This window comes from Drosophila gunungcola (genome assembly GCF_025200985.1).
Source record: "Drosophila gunungcola strain Sukarami chromosome 2L unlocalized genomic scaffold, Dgunungcola_SK_2 000008F, whole genome shotgun sequence".
Lineage (NCBI taxonomy): Eukaryota > Metazoa > Arthropoda > Insecta > Diptera > Drosophilidae > Drosophila > Drosophila gunungcola.
In genome coordinates this window covers 2814197-2837416 of record NW_026453163.1, presented here as the reverse complement: position 1 = coordinate 2837416, position 23220 = coordinate 2814197, and the positions used below count along the sequence as shown (strand labels likewise).

The following is a 23220-nucleotide window of genomic DNA, read 5'->3' as shown; positions in this document are numbered from 1 at the left end:
AGAACAAAAATGTAATGTTTTCAAGTTGGAGTTGTAAATGCCAGGGGTTTAATTTTTCTCGGATCAAAAAATTAACGGAACAACTAAAAAAAAATTTTTAGTTTTTGATTTTTTTTTCATAATTTTACATTTCCTAATGTGGCATTACAATATTAATGTTTGGATAATAGTTGCAAGCTTGCCCAGCTGATTGCCAGTAGTCTTGAATTAAATGTTTAAAAAAATGTACTCTGATTAGAGAAACGTATGCATGCGTAAAAATTTAAAGTTTTGTAGTTTTACAAGCAATTCATTTCCAAAAAATATTTTTTTGTAGTATTTATTTAACGATGTTCTCTTTATTTTGCAGATATAAATAAATATATTGGTAATTAAAACTAATAACTTTTACAATCTGTTCTGTATTCAAAAATTCTGTTTAAATTACGGTTTTGGGCGCACTCTCGATTAACTTTTGATGTCAACTCATCAGTTGAAATGCTAGCAAACATAAATTCTCGAAAACTCGAACCACTCCAATAAACATCTGTTACTTCTTGATCTTAATCAATATTCTCTTATTCCATGATATTTTTGTTCTTTAAAATAAAAACGTTCGAACTTCGAAGTAAAATTAATTGTAGGGGTCTTCAATTTTTACACAATTTTTGAGAATCCTGTTAATAGACTATAACTTCGAGCTAGTAGTGTGTTCGCAAGTGTTTTGGTAACATGTGTCCGTGTAATGCTGCTGGGTTGGTCATCAGTGCACTGTTCATCAACAGCTATCGGATTACTGGATCTTGTTGCTGTTTCTCTATAATGAATCTTTTAATACGTATATTTTCACACATTTGTTCGAGTTGAGGGTGCTCTGTTTTTAAGCTATGCTTTATGCTTTGCATAGCCAAACGAGCACCGACCCAGGGTAGGACTAGAAAAATAATCGTTTCTCGCTAAAGTTTATGTATTTTCGTTTGGCAGCGCGCTAAGCACCGAAATAAGATTTAAGTCAAAGCAATAGCATTTTGAGTAATGACCTTGTGAAGCAGTATTGGGAGGAGCACGTCTCTTGTGTAGAAAGCAAACAACAGTAAACTATATACGCGTGTAAAAAAATATATATACTTCTTCTTTTCCTAACCACATTCAAGTTACAGATTGATTTCTCTCATTTTGTTCTTCCTATATACAACTTTGAACCTGCTTTGACCCTATACACAAGGAAATTATAAAAATAAATGTATACATGGTTTCGTTTTCGTTTAAGTGGTAATAAACACAGGAAAACTAAATACAAAATTGGCAAAATATAGTTTAAACTAAAAAATAGCTGCTTTGGAACTCGGTGTTCAATGAACTGGCCGTTGTTTGGTTATTAAATTGACGCCGTCGATTGAAGCAAAAATAATAATAATATGCGAAGTTCTTGATTAATAACTATTAAATTTAAACATTTCTCTAAATGTATTTACAAATCACAGCTACAAACACTAAAACCTTTTTCCAGTGTTGCTTAAGGTGGCGATTACAGGCGTTATGCGGGGCTTTAAACAAAAAAAAATAAGAAACTAAACGTTTACACGATAACATTACCATTCGTTATTCAACTCGTTCTCGCGTTGTGCTTAAATAAAAATTTTTCTTAGCTCGCAAAAGGCCGTAAACTATAGTCCAGCAAGTGTAAGAATAAAGTTGTGAATGATTAGTTCTTAGTTTTACAGCCAACCGCCTTTGCGGCCGAAAAGCAAGGAACTAACTGAACCCACAAACGCCTGTGTGATGCTCTGCGGTGCCGCTTCCTCCTCCGCTGCCTTCGCCGCATCAAGCTTGGAGCCCAGCTTGCTGCTGCCGCTGTCGGCTACCTTTCCCAGATCGGGACGCACCCGTCCGCCGCCTCCTCCGCCTCCGCCAGAAATTGTGCCCAGGTCGGGCCTCTGGGTGGCCATGCCGTTCTTCAGTTGCCTTCGCGATTTCTGGCGCTGCATCTGCTTAAGGCGCGTTTCGCTTGCTGTGCCGTTGGTTGTCGTCCCCGATGCACTTGATCCAGAATTCGGCTGACTTTGTGCTGCTGCTTTTGCTGTGGGTGCCATGCTTTTTGATGGCTTGATCTTCATCACCAGACCCTGATCGTCGCTGTCATCGCTGTTGTAAGCACTGGTGCTGCTGCTCGTCGATATGGCCACCCCCCCTGCCGCTAAGGGTGTTGATGACGATGCTGACGCAGGCGTGGGCGACTTCAAACCTCGATGCAGGACACCCTTGATTTGGGCGCGATCAAAGTGTATATCGTCCACAATGCTGTTGCTACTGGTGTGCAAGCTCTGCAGGCTACCGCTGCTGAGCGGCGAACTGCTGCGGTTCGCTATTCCCGAGCCTAGGCCTCGCTGTGCGCTTATTATGTTCTCCAGTCCAATGCTCTCTACCTTCTCGATCAGATTTAGCGATCGCAGTGCCCGTCGTTCCAAGTGCGACAGCATGATCTTCTGCTGCTGCTGCCGGCTGAGGCTGCTACGTTGCTTTTGTTGCTGCTGCTGGTCGCCGACGATCTTGCGGCGTATCAGATCTGCCCCCGACGAAAGCAGGCCAAAAAGCGGCTCGGGCGACTGGGCGCGAGGTGGCGATCCCTCCGGGCTGTTGCATGGCGTCACCGTGGGCGAGAAGTTGGGACCTGCTGGTGTGTTGAGGGCACTGGGCGTCACCGCCTTGATTCCCCTCTCATTCAGCATCCCAGCAAGCCCAAGGTTTACCGAGAATGTGGAGCAGGAGTTTTTTCGCGAGAGTCCAGCGCGAGGCGTAGCGGGGCAACTGAAAGTGGGAGAAAAGCTGGCATTAGTAAAATGTAAAGTTATATTAGAACCCCCATTAATTTGAACACAACCAAAATCAACAACTCAAAACTATTACAATCCACAAGACATTTAATAAAATAAAATATAAAACGGTCTTTAAAAATTTTGAAAATCAAAAAAATAAACAAAACAAACTAATTTGTAAAGAAAAAAATGTTGACCTTGTCAAAACAGGCACATGGTGGAATGATTTAAAATTCCAATTAGTAATATACAGGTAAAATCCTCGTGGTCCAGATTTATTATTCCGTTCCAATTTGAAAGTAATTTTCAATCCTTACCTGGGCTGTCTTGATGTCGAAGTGGAGGCCATGCGCGAGGACATCTGTGACTGAGAAAGGAACGACAGATCGTTCACAAAGCCGTCATCCGGATGCATGACCATGCTGTTGGTGTAGGTGAATGTGCAGCCTGGTGCCTCGAACTGTTTGCCGGGCAGATCGTCGCTTACATCCTCCTCGACGTCCGAAAGCGTGTAGATCTGCATGCCCAGGTCGTCCAGCCCACGGCCACCGCGAATCGTCACACCCGGGCGCTCGTCTAGCAGGCCACTAAGCGTGGGCGTGGCCAGGCGCGACCAATGGTGCAGCGTCTGCGATCCCTCCATGGGTTTGATAATCTGCAGCTTTTCAGGCAAGCGCCATTGGTGCGTCATGGAGGCGGACATGTGGTTCGTGGAACCCGACATTCCCGAGGAGCCGGTGGACATAATGCTGTCCGGCGTGCGCACGCCCAGCGGGAGGTTCGAGTTGCGGTCGTTTCCTGCTCCGTGAGCCGTTGGCTCATCGTAGTTATAGGTTCCAGCTGGCGCGTAAGACAGCATGGCACGACGGGCCAAAACCTCGGCAGGCGTTAGCCTTTTGAGGGCTGCCTCCAGCTCCTTGGCGCCGGGCGCTCCTGGCACACCAGAGGGCTGGGCTGGGTAGCCGTCATCTGACTGGGAGTTGAGACTCTCGCTGGACAGAGTTTTAACACCAAGCGATTGACTGCTGCCGCCGCGATAGTAAGAGCCCGCTGGATATGCCATGGAAGCCATGCGCGGCCCCGATGTGCTGCTCATCGACATTGCGCCGAGTTGGGTCATCGACACGTTGCCGCTGTCCATGTAGTTACCGCTCTTACCGGCACATCGAACCGTGTCAAACACCCTCTTGTAAGGCGGAACATTACCAGCTCCGGCGTAGATGCTGCCTCCCATGGTGGAAGTACTCATGCCGCCGTAGGGCATGTGCATCATCATGCGGCTAATGCGGTCCGCCGATCGTTGGCTGTCGCCGGATATGCCCGAGTCCAGGCTGTTCTCGGAGTACTGCGACGACTCCATCAGCTCGCATTGCAGCGAGTCCGGCTGGAGAAAGCCGCCGCCAGCTCCACTCGTGCCCAGGCCGCCCAGGAAGGAGCTCCTCGCCTGCGGCTGCGACCGCTTGCGCTGTTGCTTCAGCTGATCCTGAGCCGAGTGCAGCAGAGCGAGCACCTCTTCGTAGCGCTGCTTGAACTCCACCAGCTCCAACGCCAAAGCGTTCTGGTTCTCCTTGGTCACGTGCAGCAGCGACAAGTGCTCATCGTTGTCTTGCGTTAGCTGGTGCAGACGCATCTCCGCCTCCGCCAATCGAGCGGTCAGGCTCACGATCTGCTCATGCTGCAGCCGGTTCTCCTCCCGCTGCCGCTCCAACTCAAGGCTGAGGTTGTCGTACTGCGAATTAGCATCGCTCAGCTGGGCACTGATATCAGCCATCAGTTGGCGCTCGTGCTCCTCTACCTCGTCCGTCTGGTGGGCTAGCTGGGTAGCCTCGCACTTAAGGGACTTGTTTTCATCGAGCAGCGTGTTCACCTTGCGCTGCAAAAGGTCCAGGGTAATGGACTTCGACATGGTGGGCGTGTCTATGGAAATAGCAATAAAACGCATTAAGTATTACAGGTGAAGTTGTAGTTTTTTGAATTTTTTATTTAGAAAAGGATGCTGATCAAGAATATATGTACTTTAAAGGGTCGGAGATGTCTTCTTCACTGCGTTGCAAAGGTATAGATATCAAGCCTTTGAAGAAAACTGATAGATTTCTGGTTAGGACCAGAAGGTACGGTAATAAGTTAACCCTCGTTTATTAATTAATTATTTTTAATGTAAAAAAAAACCCACCAGTATCCGTGCCATCGTCTGCATCGTTGGTCAGCACTGATATAAGTTCGTTTTTCTTGTGCAGCTCGTGAACTAGCTGTGCGCGGTCGTCGTTGGAGGCCTTAAGATCGGTCTCCAAATCAGCAACCCGAGCCTCGAGGGCGTTGTTCTGGGTGAGAAGTTCCTTGCCGATTTGCACAGTCAGCTCCAGGTCCTTCTCCTTCTCCTCCAACAGTCGCGTCACGGCCTCAATGTCATCGTACGCCCGAGTCATCTGGCTAACGCGGTTGCCGCATAGAACTATAAAACATATAAAAACCAAATAACGATGGAACTTTAAAAGCTGATTTTGTTGTATCATATGTAATAAATATAATGTAACTTGAAAAATTTTCGTACGACAACCCGGCTAGTTTTTCGACAAACTTTTTTTGACAGTGTTTAAAGAGGAGACTGGCTCCAAATCATTGACACTAAACCGTTTAGCAATTAAGACTTAAAATGGGTTTCTTGTCGTTATGGTAAACTAAATGTAGGATTTCGACTCAGAAAACTTATGGAATTTCGCAGCTTAAAACCATCATTAAGATTAACAATAAGAGGGAAAAAGTTTAATCAAAACTAATTGTAGACAAATCGTTCAATAAACTTAATGAACACAATAGAAAACTAACTTCGGGAATCAATGCGGTTACAACAAAAACGACTGTATCATAACTAGCGACTATTTTTTATAAGCTACATATATGCGCGTATGATTTATAGCAAAAAAAATTATGATTTTCATACATTTATTTCGATTGTCCCTATATTTCGGTTTTTAAAAAACAGTTCAAAATATTTTAAAAATCGTGAATAATTACTAAATCTTAAGTTAAAGTCGTTTATGTTAAAATCAAGGAATTAGTTTTTTTTTGTAAATTAATTTTTCGTTTCCAAGTAGTTCTTTCTTATAATAGTTTTATCCAGATATAGCTTTACAACTAAAAGACGGACGGGCACGGCTAATACGATTACACATTCGATTCTGATCTAAAATTCAGGATAGTGAAAGTCGTAGATGTCTAAAGTACGGCTTTTTGAAGAGTGAATTCTAACTGATGGCATCTTTTTAAATTTGCTTTTGCTGTCTTCATTACAGTAACCACCCTAGATTTCCTTAGTTCACTTTTTCGAGTTAGGACTGTTAAAACAGTATTGGATAAGAGACAAAGGCTTCAAGCTGTATTCATCGACTAACACTTTAAGCACCTTCCATTAACAGTTGCTCGTTCTCCTGCTCTCCCCTCAATAGACAATCTACTCCAGTAACTGCTGCAGCATTTTCTGTTGCAATGTTGCTGCTGCCGCTGCCCAAAAAAGAGAGCTCATCCTCGTACTCAAGTTCATCGTCCGTGATGAAGAAGTCTTGGTGTAATTGCGACCAATCTTGGCATGCCTCAAAGGCCAAGTCTTCCAAGTCGGTAATAGTTGTTTTTTTATCAGCTTTCGATGCATCTCTATGGCCATCTCGCTCTGATGCACTGGCTAAAAATCGATGATGGACCCCGCTGCCGGCAGCAGTCTCCCTCTCGCTCTCTGTGTCTGGCTCCATCTCCGTTTCCACATTGTTTACGTGCGTCATTTTGCTTTTGATGTTTTCTTTCGTTTTCTTTGGCGTCAAAGGCAAATTCTTTTCTTAGTCACTGCATTTTTGCTTTGATTTAAATGATATTTAAATCGTTTCGTTAGGTAATTTCCGATTCGATGTGTATTATGTAATTTTTAAAACATTTTCCAAATTCTGCAGGCACTTTCGGTTAGTTTTGTGGCACTAGAGGGGTGTTTTAGTTTTCTCTGCGATTTCCCCTTTTCCTTTCTATTTATCTTTCGTCGGGGTCACATGATATTGTATTTTTTGTATTCAATTGCCTTGATGGTTGTAAATGTAAACATTAAAACTAATTGCTAAATTAATGCGAATTGTCCAGAGTCACAGGAGAAAATGAATAACTGTCATCGCGTTGGCTCTCCCCCACTCTTTATTGCTCTCTTTCTCTCCTTGCCACCCACTAAACGCGGAGCATGCGCAATATAACTTAGCACTCGTTAATTTATTTTCTAAGATTTCGCTCAGCCAAAATTATATTTGTATATTTTAACGCGTCGCTTCACTGCTCAATGTTATCTTTTCTGTTTTTGTTTTTATTAATAGCCATGAGCGCAGCTTGGAAACTGGAAGTGGAACTTCTTGCTCGGGCAAACGCACACTCACAAATGGCAGCTGAGACGTTGGCAGCGACTGAGGAGAACCGGCAGCGCAGACAACAACAATAGAAACAGCATTAGCAACAACAACAACTGCAGCAGATCTTAAAGTAAAAGGCGTTTTCCCAGGTTTTTCCCGAGAAAGGAAAATGGAAATGGCAATGTATACAGCTACATTTGTTCAGCTGGGAATTCTAAATGGAAAATGCTACAAACACAAACTTGAAAAACTCACATGGTGCCAAAAATTTCTGTGTTTCACTTTACTTCACAATAAATATTTAATACCAGTTCAAAAGTCCAAAGGTGAGAGACATTAACCACACACAACGGAAACAAAAAAAAACTATACAAATGCGAAAACTTCAAGTCTAAATGAAAAAGACGAAAAAATCTGCGCTCCGAACTCGTGACGGTACACGCACACACACACACAAACGTATTTCTTCTTCTTACGTATTTGGCGTGTTGTTTTTGTATATTCTTTTTGCAGCTTGCAAACGTTTCGAATAGATCACAGCATCTTTAAACACATGCACTCCGTTTAAAATTCCGACTTCTTGACTTTGTCAATTTTCGTAAATTGTTTAATGTGCAGTTCGAATTTTGCACAAATTGTGTAATTTACAGATTGCAGATACTCGAGAGAATGACAAAACGCGAGGAGTGGAAGCCAAGAGTGAATGAATTCGGTTTGTTGTATTGGAATCCACCACCATCCACTTTGGGGAGAGCAAAAAAGAGAGCAAGAGAGCGGTACAGTATTGCCAGCTCAAAAAAGCTGGAGTAGTGCTCGAAGGGGATAGGCTTTTTGATACTATGTATTTTCTAGCAATCAGTTAAAAACTTTTTTATTATGAATTATTTAAATTAAACTCTGGAAACTTTTAAAACCATTTAAATTTTTCTCAAATATTCGTTATTGTTATGGCGATATATATTGTAAAATGTTAAAACAGAATTTTACTGCTTTTGTTATCTTGTTGAAGGTAATTTGTCAACTTGTGTTTTCTAATATTGAAATGACGTTATTTTAACACTGAACAAATTAGTACAAACGGACGAACGGCCAGACGGACGGACAATTTTACGCACCCTAGGTACTATAAAATATCATCGTTTTTCCACTTCAGAAATAAGGATTTCATTCTCACTAAAATATTTTTTTTTTTAACAACTTCGGCTTGTCAAAATTTGTTTCCTTTCTCGTTTTTCTTTGTCAATTGAAAATCTGGAACCATTTTCAGCATTATACTAATCCCATTCATGCTAAGGGCGCGAAAAACTACGCGGGTAATATTCCGCGTACCCTTATTCAGAAACATACTTCCGAGAAACAAGCAACGTTCGAAAAATTCAGGTACGAAATTTTAGCGAAGAATGAAATAAGATAGGATCAGTGGTGGGTAGTTGATTTACGATTCCTCCGGACAGTTTGGGTACTAACTAATTGCCAGCTCAATAATTTTCGGCACGTGCCGATCGGTCATAAATATCGTAAGAAAAGAAAACTCATTATTGGACGAGTCTATACAATTTTGTATATACCCTTTAAAAGAATAAACTTTATTGGGATATGATTCCCTGTTGATTCATTTAGCATTGTATTTACATATTTATCTATGTACTTATTTGATAAGCATATCTTAAGATGACCATACAACAGAATTGGAATAAAACTTTGTAGGGTCGCAATTAATCTCCTTCACTGCTTAACAAACTTCTGACCAAAATTAACAAACCTGACGGGGTATAAAAAAGTAAAAGCAAATATTTTAAGTAGTTTGTTTCTTGAAAACAAAAATATATTTATTCTGTTTCAAATGTGAGTTGTTCACATATTAATATTTATATATTGAACAAATCAGCAATCAATATTGCTTTAATATTTTTTAAGATCCATAAAAACGGAACTACGTGCAAGTCATAAAACGATAGTTAATGGGATTTCGGCAGCTTTTTACGCTAATAGAATTTTAGACAATAATGTCATGTGGTTTTGCCTGCATTAATGACAATGTGTGAATTGAGCTTTTTTCCGCAATCAATTGGCCAAGATAGTAGGTCTGGAAATCAAGTGATAAGCTTAAAAGAAAAAAAAGAAAAGCTCCCCTGAAATTTAAGAAAAATAAATTAATTCAAACTCGGAATGATAAGCAATCATGATCCCAGGCACAAGATGAGATCATGTGCTTTTTGCCTTATTTTCTTTCCCTTCTCAAACTTAATAGTTTGTCTAACGAACTTGCTAAAAGCCTCGACGATTATAGGAGGCTACAAAAAGTCATCATACGTTGTGTAAACATCAATATCGCACTCTAATGACAAGTCGGCACGATCGATATAGTATATCGAAAAAATACAAAGTCTGAAATTCACTCAAGGAAATAAAAGAAAAAATGGAGAAATTAAGAATTGGCTCGGCCTGTTTGTGCAAAAAAATGGCTGTCGTGTTTGGTCACACGTCGACCACAACAAATTAACTTAAATAAACATCGAAAACAACAATAAAACTCATCAATTGGAAATATATAAAGCCTTAAGATAAGATAAGAACAACTCAAAGCTAACAAAAATAGAGTGGGCCGAGACCAGAGACCTGCAGGCTGCACTTCAGCGATAGGTGAGCAAGTAAATAAGTGTGAGGCCTTTTTTACAAAATACAAAGCTATTTTTTTGCGATCAAAGTACTTGGATAATGTTTATAAATTGCTTTATATTGAACGACTAATACTTAATGTCTTAAAAAAGGTTTTTTTTTTACAATAAGTAATTAAATAATTGTTACAAAAATTTTTAACGAGTATCAAGGCCAAAATGGTATTATATCAAATCTAGTTTTTGAGCACTGATTAAGGCATACTCAATTATACACCAGACTTGTTTTTATCTCTTGTGCAAGAAGTGTAATGGAATATTGTTTCAATAAATGCTTTATTTATTAAGTTAACCAAACACTTGCAGTGGTATAAAAATTAAATATAAAATCCGTGACTGGAGTTTGTTACTCGCGGAAAAAAGGAACTGAAGAAAGAACATGTTCATAAGGCACCTAAATTAACCCGGTATCATACAATTACCTTTGTTTGTCAGCAGACTGCGCACCACTTTCAGGCAGTTTTTGCCATCGACTTTCTTGGAGGCGTAGTACATGAGTTCCCAACTGCTGGCCGCCTGCAGTAGTTCTGGTGGCAACTCGAAGTGCGGTGCCTCCAGGGGACCAGAGATCGGACTGGGAACCGGAGTCCCCGGAACACTGATCTCCGCCTTCCGCTGCCCCTTCGACGCGAAATCATGGAGCAGGGCCAAAAGAGGAGCCGAGCCGCCCAGCTGGGGATCCATGGACTTTGGTCCGGACTTCATCTTCTGCACAATGCATCGCATGCGATCCACCGCCTCCAGTTCGAGTTCCAGACGCGTGGGCGGTGGCTCAGTCCCGTTGACAATCGCCGACATTGAGGAACAGCTCGAGATGCTGTCGAAATCGCTGCCAGTCCCATTGATCTGCTGCAGTTTGTCCGCCGAACGCTGGCAATTGGTGTCCAGATGCTGACCCAGCAGCTTGTAGGTGTTCTCAAAGTGTTTGCTGGAGTTCGAGGGTTGACTGGTGATCAGGGTGGCATTCAGGGCGTCCTCTGAGGCATGGGACCACAGGGAGCTGAACGACTTGCTCAAGAGCGGAGAGGTCGTCGAACTGCTGGCTTCTTCATCCACGCCAAAGGTGCTGTTTAGCTGGATGCCACTCTCGAAGGTTTGGCCATAGTCGTCCGCCTCTTGCTCGACTATTATGGGCAGGGCCTCCAGCTTCTTGATGGGATAATGTGGATCTGGTTCTTGCTTGGGATTGGGTTTACTTCGGGTTGCACTGTTAAGGAGTGGCATTTTGCGATACGTGCATTTCTTTGCTTTAATGCGATATTTTTGATTTGGTTTTCGGCTTTAACATATATTTTTGAACACAAGAACAATACACTTACAACTGGAAATTTTAAAGTTTTCTTATTGTCTGCTGTTTGGGAATGCAGATTGGGCGAAGTGCCTATAAAGATTATAAATTTAAAATTGTTTTGTCGAACGATTTTTTATCTTTACGAGCGGCATTGCAATTATTGATCAGCGTTTTTTACTCGACTAGCGAGCTAGCGGTTACTTTTAGATTATTAGGCAAGTCAGCATTCAATCTGCGGAAGGTGTTTGCCTCATTTCCAAAAAAAAAAAAAAAACAAAAAACCAAAAAAAAATAAAACAACAATAGCAAATTGTTTGCGCCAACAAATCCCAACATTTACATACAATGCTAGTCGAAAAATAAATCACAAATATTTCAAAACTGCGACTTCACACCGCAACGCCCAGGAGAAGAGTGGACAGATTGTGGGCATCGTGGAAATTTAGTGGCTACTACTAGAGGAAAGTTGGGCGCAAACAAGTTTTACAAATTAGTTAGCCTTGCCTGGAATGAGATGCGTTCGAATGGAGCAAATCTACAACATGGCCAAGATCACGTAGGTCGCCGGGAAAACTCGTAAACTCGTAATTCTTGAACGCAGGTAGGAAGCAGCGTGGGTTGGCTCAGAACGCTGCCTGCTCGGGTGGGAAATGGTGCACATCCCAAGAAGAAGCTGGTCCATTCACGCTCTCAATAGCCATTCGATCATAATTTATATGCCCGGCCAGGCAAAGTGAAAGAAAATTAAGCTGAACCCAACAGAGTTGGCCGTCGAGCTAGATACAAGATACTAACGGTTGTGCCAAATGAACAGCAATCATGAGATGACCAACATAAAGCTGGCTAGTCGAACAAAAAATCATAAACCTAGGTGGAGATGATTCAACCGATCCGACTCACCGTTTTAGACTAAGCGTTGATCATTTTTTGTACCCGCAGTTTAAAGCATTGATGCGCTTTGCGTAAAAACCTCATTTCAGTCGCTGCTTTCAGGTTCATCGACATGCACAAGGCGTATGCACTTGTGAGTCACGTTCCCCAACTTTAAATACCGGACAATCGAAGGGAGCCGACCAATAAACTTCGTTGTCACATTGACAAACTAAGACATATGACAAAACGAGCTTCAAGAATGAACACATACAACTTGATTAGCTGATTGAAAAAATATGAAACAAAATGGGCAAAAATAACAGACGATCGGGCGAATTGATGAGCCGCAGGTTAATTATGTAAAGACAACTGAATAAATAACTGAGGGAAAAGCAAGCAAAACATCCGAAAAAGTCCAATCAATTCGTACACGCGAAAATAAAACGAAAACGGCCGCAGTAACATTAGACAAACTCTTTTGTTGGCATGTTATTTTGTGCAGTTTTTGTTTTGCCATGAATTTGGTTCACATCAGCTTTCACAAATGTTGTTGGTAAATAATTATTGGCAAAAGTTTGCTGCATTTAAACATGTTATTGTGGTCAGTACAAGATAAGAAATAGTCAAGACTTTATTTGGAAAACGGCATCATATCTGTTAAAACGACCAAAAAGTTCAAGATAAGAAAACATCAATTTTTAGGTATGTATGTAGTTTCCTCAGGCCTGAAATGTCATTGGTATTGAAAATATTTTCGTTGTTATTCAACTTAACTCGAACTGAATCGCTAATAAATGTATTGCCATACAAACGCAACTATTTGATAATATAAAATGAAATTTAATTGATTTTCCTTACATCAACGGCTAGCTACGCGGCCCTTTTGAGCTTTTTGTGTACTTAAATTTGAATTAGGTGTAACCACTCCTTAGTTGTTCTTTTTTATATCCAGTGATCGATCAATAGCTAACGGCAAAGTCAGGAAGTTCGATGTCCGTTGCAACTGATATGCGAACGAGTAATGACCAGCCTTATTATTGTATCATATGTTAATTACGGAGGAAAACGCTTTGAGCCACATTTTCTTGCACCAATTAACGTCGGCAATGTGAATGTCCCACTCAATAGGCCAGTGACACAGAAGAAAAGCGCGAAAGGGGTGGAGGTAGAAGAAAAACAGACAGATTGGACGAAGCCTCTGCAGGTGCAATGCTTTGCGAAATGACGCAATGAAAGTATGTCACAAAATGTAAACCATCTCAGACAATTGTTTGCTGAAAAACAGCATGGTCAGTCGGAAATAAGCCGCTTTACGTGTTAGACCAACGAACATGGCACCAATTTGTGTGTGCCATTTGGTTCGGCAGAAGCTTAGCACCAATAAAAGTACAATTGCCAGAGCGATTATGACTGTCCATTTAACGTGCCCCATAGCTCAAACGCCATTTGTACACAGCGCTTGCGGTTAGTTTTCTGCGGAACACTTGATGAGCCAACGGAACGCGTTCCTTGGCTAGATAAACCGTTGATTGATGCGGAAGAGCCACTGGGCGATAGCGCTAATCGATCAAGATGCCACGCCATTGAAGTACAGTTGTAGTTAGCTACACAAGAAGTTTTGAAAAATGTTATATAACAACATTTCTTGGACAATGATTCATTTTTATTAATCATTTACTTTCTTATTAGGTAAAGATTGCGAAATTAGTATGACTAATAAAATTGTTGTCTGTGGTACAAACAATTACAAATTAATTAAAAACAAAACAGATTTGCGGCCGCCGGTTTTACCCGGTCCTTAATGAACAAAAGGTTATTTTTCAAAAACTTAAAAAAAAAGTTTGGTTAAAAGATCTTGTAATGTTTTGGACTATTAGAGCATTGAAAAACGAACGATTTATTAAGATAACCTACTGAAAAGAAGAATCAATTCTTCTAAACTAAACATTTTTATACCTCAAAATTTAATTGTAAGCAGAGCTGTAAAGAATAAGTCTTCATAGCATGCCATATAAAGATAACATGTTTTCTAGATAAATGTTTTCAGATTCATTTTATGCAGCTACAGGTTATTCTCGCGAAAGTTATTCAAACTGTGATAAGAAAACAAAGTGCAATTACTTCGAACGCCATTGCGTTGTTTTAATATGACAAAACCCAACAACTTTAAGCCTATTTTGGTTGCCAAAGATTGTTTATATAACGAAAATGAAATTCGATAAACATTGTTTATCCATTTTGACCATCTATTTGTTTTTGTGTATTATTCTTGACTATGGAACCTGGAAAATACAAATTAGCATCTGTTCTGGGACATTTCAACCCGATGAGGTTCATCCAGGGATAGGGATCACTGTAAACCGGCTGCACTCAAAGAACTGGAAGCCGAACATTCGTGTAGCGGTAAATGGTAAATTACACGACCAGTACGCACATGTGTATGAAAACACACCCATGGAAAACAAACATCGGCGAACAGCTGGTTGGAATGAGGGAGACGGAATGTCGATCCGAGACAGAGATAGACAGGAAATTCCGATAGAGAGCAATATAGAATTAAAATTCCCCTTATCAGCAAACCGAAAGACGGAATACAAGCGGGCATGGAAAAACGATTATGTAAAGAGACGGTACGACAACTGCAAGTAGAGAAACCCTATTTAAAGACAAGAACAAATTAAGCTGACAGAAAACAAGCCCTGCCCATGGCCTCCACCCAATAATACCATTCATTAAACGCGCTCGCTTAAATGTTTACAACAGCTAGCATTTTCCTCTTCATAATTCACAAAAAAAAAAAAATGAAAGAAAAAAGTTTGGCACTCACACACACCACACTCTCACAATAGTTGTCCTAAAAATAAATTCAATTCGTATGACAGCACGAACAAACAACACTTGGAGAATTTCCAAATGCTTTGGCACACAACGCTTACGAGCAATACAAAGCGAGTATTATTAATATTTTGCGTTAATGATTTTTCGGCAGTGCCATTGCTTCGGTTTTGCTTTTATTTGGCACACATATTCCTCGAGTATTTTCGGCAAATTATGCCAGACGTGCACACGCACAATTTCACTGCCAGCAAACACAGATTTTTCGGTATTTTTGCACTTATTAATCAGAGGCGACCGCTTACATTTTCTTTTTGGCACACGGTTTTCGTATTTGTTTCGCGGCGCTAAGACTTTTGAAATGTACACACAAGCACGCGGAGCACCATTACTTTTCCCTTTCCCCACCGATTTCGAACGTTCAACAAAATCAAAAGGCAAAATGACAAAAGCATGCACAGCGTTGCCAGATCGCCGGCCGGGCCCCACTCAGCTGTTTTTTGGGGCTGTCATGTTTGAATGGCAAACCACAGCTACCGGCCGACGTTTTACAACACCGTTTGCAGCAACAAGTGTCGTATTTGTACGCCAAGTCGATACATTTTTAAGGCCGTTGTTGGCGCGAAAACCAAAATAAACAATTGCTATTTTTTATTTACATTTCCGGCATTTCCTCAATTTTTTTTTGTTGAAGAACCGAACTCACTTTTGTATCAAACTTTTTAGGTTTTAACTTTTATCATAAACCACACAATTTATATGTAACGATAATAAGAACAGAAGCTTAGCTGAAGTTTTTGAACTCTTGCAGCTACAATAAAAAGTTATATTCTACGACAGATTTATATGCGTATATGGTTAAAAACAATATAGCTATCTAAATTTTTCGATCGGTTTTATAGCAGCTATACAACATATCGTCTGACTTTTCTTAAACTAAAACATTACTTCTGAAATTATTAAAAATTACTTTTCCTTCGATAAAGCTATAATTTTATTTTTCGTAGAAACGGTCGGAACGACGGACATGGATGGATCGACTCACTTGTTTATATATACTTTTATAGGGTTAGGACATTTTTATACCCTTGCAGAGGTTGTTATAATTTCCGTCAGAAGTTTGCAACGCAGTGAAGGAGACGTTTCCGACCCTATAAAGTATATATATTCTTGATCAGAATCACTAGCGGAGTCGATCTAGCCATGTCCGTCTGTCCATCTGTCCGTCTGTCCGTCCGTTTCTACGCAAACTAGTCTCTCAGTTTTAAAGCTATCTGCATTAAACTTTCCCAAAAGTTGTCTTTCTATTGCAGGTAGTATATAAATCGAAACGCTCCCAAAGGAACAATAGAAAAAAATAATAAAAAAAACTTTGCTGTTATTTAATTTTTTTTTTTAGTTCTTCGACATATAGGAATGGTTAAATATTTTAGAGCTACGTTTTAAATTTCATCAAAGTCGGACGACTATATCATATAGCTCCCATAGGAACAATCGGAAACAAAAATACAAAAAAAATTAGAACTTAGCTGTTTTTTTAATTTTTTTTTTAAGTTCTTTGACATTTAGTAATGGTTAAATTTTTTAGAATTACGGTTTAAATTTCATCAAAATCAGACGACTATATCATATAGCTCCCATAGAAATAATAAAAATATATAAAATAACTATCTAATAATTGAGCCGCAAATCATCCTAGCTTCAATGTTTTTCAACATATAAGCAAGTAAATCATAATTTTAATGTTTTCAAAAGTATTTAATTCTTGCAATAGCTGCAAGGGTATATGAACTTCGGCTTTCCGAAGTTAGTTTTCTTTCTTGTTTTTGTTTTAATTCTTTTTGACTTATTAATAATTTGACAGTTCAGAATTACGGTTTTAATTTTATTAAAATCTGAGCTGCAAATCATCATAGATTCAGTGTTTTTAAACATAAATGCAAGTAAATCATAATTTTAATGTTTTCAAGAAAACTTAATTTTTGCAATAGCTGCAAGGGTATATGAACTTCGGCGAGCCGAAGTTTGCTTCCTTTCTTGTTTGTAATGCCCTAGGCTAAGAAATATTGGTGGCTCTTCTCTTTTAAGGAATTTTTAATTATTTATAAAAGAAACTAAATGAAATTGCAGATTGTTCTTAATTGTTAGTCTACCTTCTACTCTTCTGAAGATTTCGCGGATCTTTTTGCCCTTTCGTTATGTGTTTGCTTTAATTTTTTATACCTTATTTTATTCATTCCAAAATGTAAAATCAGTATCAATGTTCGTCAGCACTGCCAGTTAATTCCTCTTATTATTTTGATAATTATAGTCGCGCAGGTTAAATTTATTTTTCAAAAGTTTCAAACAAAATGTCACTTTTTGAGTGATGTTATACAAACCCTGCCAAAAGAAGGCTCTTAAGTTATTAAAGAAACAACTATGGTATATGTCAGCCCACAAAAAACATAAATAAACAAGAACGAAATCATTTCAAAAAAGTGTTTTTTAATATTGGCAATAACATTCGCAAAAATGTCAGAGACAAACAGCATTTGCATGTGACCAACAAAAGAAGACACATTTGCATGTATTATGTATAGCAATTTATTTTTATTCTGCTTTCTTGCGTAGATAAAAGAAAATTGCGTTTGGCTTCCAAGTAAAGGGATATAAACAATTCGAAAAATATTTTAAACGTATGGGAATTTAAGAAAACAAGAGTATACACACAAATTTAAACACACACTTTTTTGCTGAAAAGGAAAGTACCATTGAAAATTTACAGATACGTGCATATTTATGAAGAATATAGTATATAAAGATTGAATAACGCAAACTGACTATGATTCAAAGGCTGACCGCACAAGTTTCCGCTGATAAATTTGTATTAATTGGGCAATTGTATAGTGACAAAGAGCCACCAGCGCCATAAAAAAATATGTTAGGAAATTTAGCTTTGGACTTCACCCATTAATGGAGTGCAATATGAAAATTGTAGATACAGAATGCTTTAAATGTTTTGGATTTGTTTTTAAATAACAATGTGTAATATTTTAAGGGTTCTGGAGTGAAATTGCAAATTCAGATTCCTTAACAAGTAAAAGCGATTTAAAGATTTTATTTGGGGTCAGAAGTTCATTGCCTAAAAAGTTTGTAGAATTTGTGCTCTCGGGGTACCAAAAAAAAAAAATACTCCGTATAAAAGTATTATTTTTTAGCAAAATGTTCTGTAGAATTAATTCACGTTTTAGTAGCTTGTAGTTTAAACCAAAAAGATAATAAACCGATTATATTTTTTAGAACCACGAGTTTTCGCATTGATAGTCCCTTATAAAGGTTTTAATGCTTTCAAATGCTTGATTTATATCCAAATGAACTTTAAAATTGATTCACTTTTAGCACTGGACCAGGCCAGCAGATAAAAAATATTTGTTACAAAAAGTAACTTTTTAAATAATATATACAAAAAATTATTCTTTACTTTAGAAGTAATTTTTTTTTTCTTAAGCTTTCTAGTTTTTACCTCTGGATTAACTATATCAAATAAAACTACAAAAACATTGATTTGATTTTATGTTAACATTTCAAGAAAATCGGTCTACAACTGACAAAGTTACAACGGTTGAAGCGACATGAGCGGCGCCTTTTTATGTTGCGTTTTCGAGTAAGAAAAACTAACTAAAAGTCGCTTTGCCCACAAATGCCATTTCAGAAATCGGTAAACATCCTAACGCCAAAACTACGAAACCATAAGTTCCTGAATTTGTACACATTTTTTATAAATAAATCAAAAAGAAATCACAAAGTGGTTTTTTATAATTTTTATAAAATTGGAAAATGAAAATAAGGGCTTTAGATTGTGATCGAGAATTATATTATCTTTTAAACGCAGTTTGATCTATATTTTTAAGATGACCCTGTGTTGCCCTGTGTCCAAGACTGGCTTTGTGTCAATGTTTGGATCAAATATTTAAAATACTTAAAAAATACCTAACCTAACCTTCCTAAAATTTAAATGTGTAACGTGCATTTAAATAAATTGCACAACATGGTCCACACTAAAGAAAAATATCGAATGTAAGCTCTTTTTTTATATTTAAAATTTGAAATAATATGCACAGTCAGAATAATAGAGTAAAAGCCTTCTATTCCAATTATATTAAAGGCTGTTTCGATGATCTCAATCACATTCGGTAAATTTTTGAGTCACTGTTTAGTTTTTGTAGACTAAGATATGCAAACTTACGAAAATAATTGAGGCACTCTCTTGTCTGCTCCTTAGTCAGTCCCAGACCTTCCGGCGGAATAGGCAGCGCGGGGGCCGGAACAAACCAATCCTCATTTGCATAGCCCGAAAAGTTTGTGAGGAAATCGTTGCGCACCTTGTACTTGGGTATTTGCTCCTCTAGCAGCGAAAAAATCTCCACCTCAGGCAGGTTTTCGCTGCTACACAGTTCTGTGGTTAGAAATAAATCAATTAGCAGAATGGTATACAATTTTGTTCAAAATGCAACTACAGTCAAACTCGATTAACCATAAAGGAACCAAATAAAAATAGTAACAAAATCAACTAATGTAGGCAAAATAACAAACAAAACAATTACTTTTGTTCAACCTGCTTGTTTTGTACATATATTTTTATTAGATTTTGCAAACTTTACTGAACTACATAATTTAATTTTTTGTTGGGAAAACATTGATGAAAAAGGCAGTTGATTTTTTAGTTGACATTGAAAACATTCTATACTAGCCGACTGGAAATCTCAAGTTTCAGATGTTTCAGATAATAGACGTCGTTTTAATAATGATAAATTAAATATTGCCCGGATCTCAGGCAGCCAAAAATAGTTTAGTGTCATGCACATCCTTTGCTTAAAAATGATTTTATCCAAAAAAAATGTACTCGCGAGTTCTAAAGCTTCATTTTATAAACATCACTTTGAAACTTTGAGATGGCCAGCTGACAATAGTTATACTTGGGTAGGGATGTTTGACTGCAGTCAAGAACGAACTGAATTACTTACCAGTTAGGCAACTGGCATCGCAGGTCTGTGGTTTCGGGGCAGCCGGCGACGCCGTCTGCTGCAGGAGACGCTTCGACTGGAGGCGCGGCAGGTGCTTGCTGAGCGTTGCCTGGGCGGAGGGACTGAGCGGCTGTGAGCCGCCATTGGCCCCCAGAGTTGCGGATAGCATTAAATGGTGATCGCTCCTGGGTTGCAGTATTGTCGTGAAATTGTAACTCTTTGATTTTGGGATTTGGGGTGGACACTTCGTTGGTCGGGGGTTCTTCCTCTGTTCCGCGTCTGGTTAGTTGCTCAACTGAAAGTTGGGAGGGAGAGGCGGGCTTGTGTTAATTTTCGGGCAATCACATGAAACTAATAAGCCCGCTGCCAAGCGACTTTTTCCACTCTATTTTCGCTGTTTACCATGAGTATGAGTTCATTGCTAACAAGCGAAGAGGGGAAGAAACGTACACGACTGTCGCTTATCTTTGTGCTGATAAAGTCGGCTGGTGAATGTGAATGATTATTAATACTATAAATATTAGCAAAACGTCAAAGGATTTTCGACTAATATTTATCAACTACTAAATTGGCAGTCGCAAAGTCCCACACCCGAGTGAAATGCTGAGCGGTTTCCATGAAATATGCGACTTGGTCTTTCTCTAACGGTACAATTTTATTTGGGAATTTAACTAGTGGAATATATTGTTTAGTTTAAATACGAACAAGAATGAATGCAAACTTTGACAAACCTAAAGTTATATGTTCCTTTGATAGCAACGTTAATCAAATCAAAACCGTAATTCCGAAATAATTAAACATTACTTTATACCAAAGTTTATTTGATTCAATTGAAAAACAGCGAAATTGTAATTTGTTCATATATTTTGTTCGATTTTCTCTATGAGACCAAGAACTAGAAACGAGAACCGTTATTCTGAAATATTTAACGAGTTACTATATCTGAATATATGTTAAAAACTATTAAAAATTGGCAAAGTTAGTCGTCCGATTCGGCTCGTTCCGACTTATACCTGAAACAGAAAGACAACTTTTAGAAAATTTTTTCTGCAGAAAGCTTTTAAACTGAGAGACTAGTTTGAGTAGAATCAGACGGACATATAGACGGACATGACTAAATTGACTCTCCTAGTCATACTTATCGAGAATACATTCTTGATCAGCATCTTTAGGATAGTCGATCTAGCCATGTCCGTTTGTCTGTTAAATTTTTTTTGTATATTTGACATCTTTAACTAGTACCGATGAACGTAGAGCGTCGCGCAGGCGTTAACTGATTTTTCTTGGCCCACAAATGATTGATTGAGTGGAGTCTGCGAGCTTTGTCTAGTCATACCGATGTTTTCGAGGTCGAAAATCTGGAGTACTCGAAGAGCAACACACAAAGCCAAAGAGATGGGTAAAATCGTGTTGAACAGATAGGCTACGTGCTCAGAGGCGCGTCCCCTGCACTCAGAAATACACAAACCGCGGTGATAATAACGAAACGAGCGTACAAGAGTGTAATTAGGCAATAAACACTGCACAGAAAGAAAATTCTATATCATACAATGCAACCTTTTATATCATTATTGAAACGTTTAACTACTTTTGAATTGAAAATAATGTTTATTTCTAAATTTTATGCAAGTGCATATATTTATTAAATATGCAAATTATATTTTCTAGTCCCCAGAAATATTGACACTTTTTGGATGGGGTGTGTTTTGAACCCCTACTTTTGTTACCAAAACAGATTTGGAAAGCTTTACAGTGTTACGGCATCTTACACGAACAACTGTTGATAACTAATTCCTTTTATATTATTAGCATACCAAAATATGAAAAATGTAACAAATGATCTGATTTTCTTTCTGTGTACAAAGCAATAATCGTGATGGGGAAATTCATACAGCTGAGTGTGAATTGGAGATTGCAATTTGCAAGGGGTTTTGACTTTTTAATGATGACGCACAAAGAGCAAGAGTTTTTAGCATGTGACGCCAAAAGGTGTTTCCTGCAAAATCGCGATATGTTCGCGATAACATTAGAAAATCAATTGCGCTTTTTTTCGCCCATTTGGCTGCATTTTGCATTGCATAACACGTAAAAAATCGAAGAACTGAGAGGAATTTGTAGCCTGTAGCCATAAATAACAAAACAGAAATCGTGAATGGAAACCGGCGGCTAACGGTAATAGTTTGGCAGCGCAGTTGCAGCGCTGCCGCCAACCACACACACGCGCACGCATTCTCTTACTCACACACAGGAAGACATTTTTCAATTTTGAATTTTCTTTTCTTCTAGACGGAAAGCGCGCAATTGTCAGGCTAAAAACACTAGCGAGGATGGCATAATGCTCTAAAATTAATTTCCAAGCGACGACAATTCTCAAACGCTTGCCAAAAAGCAAACCAATTTGCTAAAGTTGCGTTGTTTTGGCACTCAAACGCACACACCAACACTTGGCTCCTCACTTATATAAGACGCGCGTCGCTTGTTGTTGTTTAATGGGGCAGGGTCATTAGACGACACCATTTAATGTAGTATTTTCTATTTTACTTTCTTTATTATTAAACCATTGATTTATCGCAGGCTGCGTGAATCAGCTGGTTTGTGGGGGCAATGGGCGGGGGATGCTGCTTGGGGGAGGTCAAAAATTGTCACACACACTTGTACAAGTTTGCGGGGGCGCAGCTGTGCGCTTGACTGTGTGCGGGAATTATAAAACACACACACACTTCTCACATTTCATAATAAATTTCACAGCTCTTGGAAAAACTAACCTTTGCGCCAAGGCGTCCAATTATTGAATTTTCATTTTGGGCTTTATACTGCCCCTTCTTTTTGTTGTTGTGGTACCTAGATTTGTTGTAGTTGGCTTGTGTTTGCCATTGTATTCATTGCCCTGCTTTCACAAACACACACGCACACCACGCCGTGGGTAAATTCAGGGGTCACATGGAATTTTCTTCGATTCCGCACTTAACATCGCGCTCGTCAGTATTTGAAAATGTTTGCTAGTTAGGCTCTTTAAAATGTTCGATGTGCACCGTCTGTGTGCGGTTATGCTGGTAAAGAATTTAACTAATTTTATTTAGCCAGATTTCGATTGGCAGCTGCCCAACACATGCAAGAACCAGGGCTGCGCTGGGTCTATTGGGTTGAAACGATAAGGTTGCAGCCCTGACAATCGTTATCGGACGCGTTTTACTAAAACGATATGATAACTGGATTTTTTATAAATTGTACACTGTATTCTTCTAATACACAAATCATCGCTGAAGACATTTTTCGATTGGTAAAATGTCGATACAAGTTATCGGAAACTTATGTTATTTTTCAAAAGTCCTCGAATAACTAGTGGCCAATACCGCAAGGATA

The 23220-nt window shown here is 39.0% G+C and overlaps 1 protein-coding gene across 7 annotated transcripts; it reads right to left on the bottom strand.

The window, feature by feature from the left end:
* Window positions 1-318: 318 nt before the first annotated feature.
* LOC128253455 (trafficking kinesin-binding protein milt) lies at window positions 319-22992 on the bottom strand. Of its 7 annotated transcripts, none has more exons than XM_052981850.1 (6): window positions 22623-22992; window positions 19858-20152; window positions 19080-19289; window positions 4969-5247; window positions 3113-4712; window positions 319-2787 (listed from the first exon to the last, which is right to left on the bottom strand). In XM_052981850.1, exons 2-6 carry the CDS (start codon window positions 20024-20026, stop codon window positions 1698-1700), a joined length of 3348 nt encoding a protein of 1115 aa, XP_052837810.1. In that variant the 5' UTR covers window positions 20027-20152; window positions 22623-22992; the 3' UTR covers window positions 319-1697. The 7 variants fall into 7 exon arrangements, with proteins under 7 accessions (XP_052837810.1, XP_052837811.1, XP_052837809.1 ...); XM_052981851.1 differs by having other exon boundaries at window positions 22699-22992; XM_052981849.1 differs by lacking the exons at window positions 19080-19289; window positions 19858-20152; window positions 22623-22992 and adding exons at window positions 10275-11233; window positions 15157-15310.
* Between the last annotated feature and the right edge of the window lie 228 nt (window positions 22993-23220).

What these genes read in the sequence shown, in the direction of transcription:
- LOC128253455 (XM_052981849.1), bottom strand. Translation starts at nt 11,076, where the DNA reads ATGCCACTCCTTAACAGTGCAACCCGAAGTAAACCCAATCCCAAGCAA. An exon ending in AGACGATGGCACGGATACTG is followed by an intron (nt 4,713 to 4,968) that starts GTGGGTTTTTTT and finishes CTATTTCCATAG; the next exon opens with ACACGCCCACCATGTCGAAG. An exon ending in TCGACATCAAGACAGCCCAG is followed by an intron (nt 2,788 to 3,112) that starts GTAAGGATTGAA and finishes TCCCACTTTCAG; the next exon opens with TTGCCCCGCTACGCCTCGCG.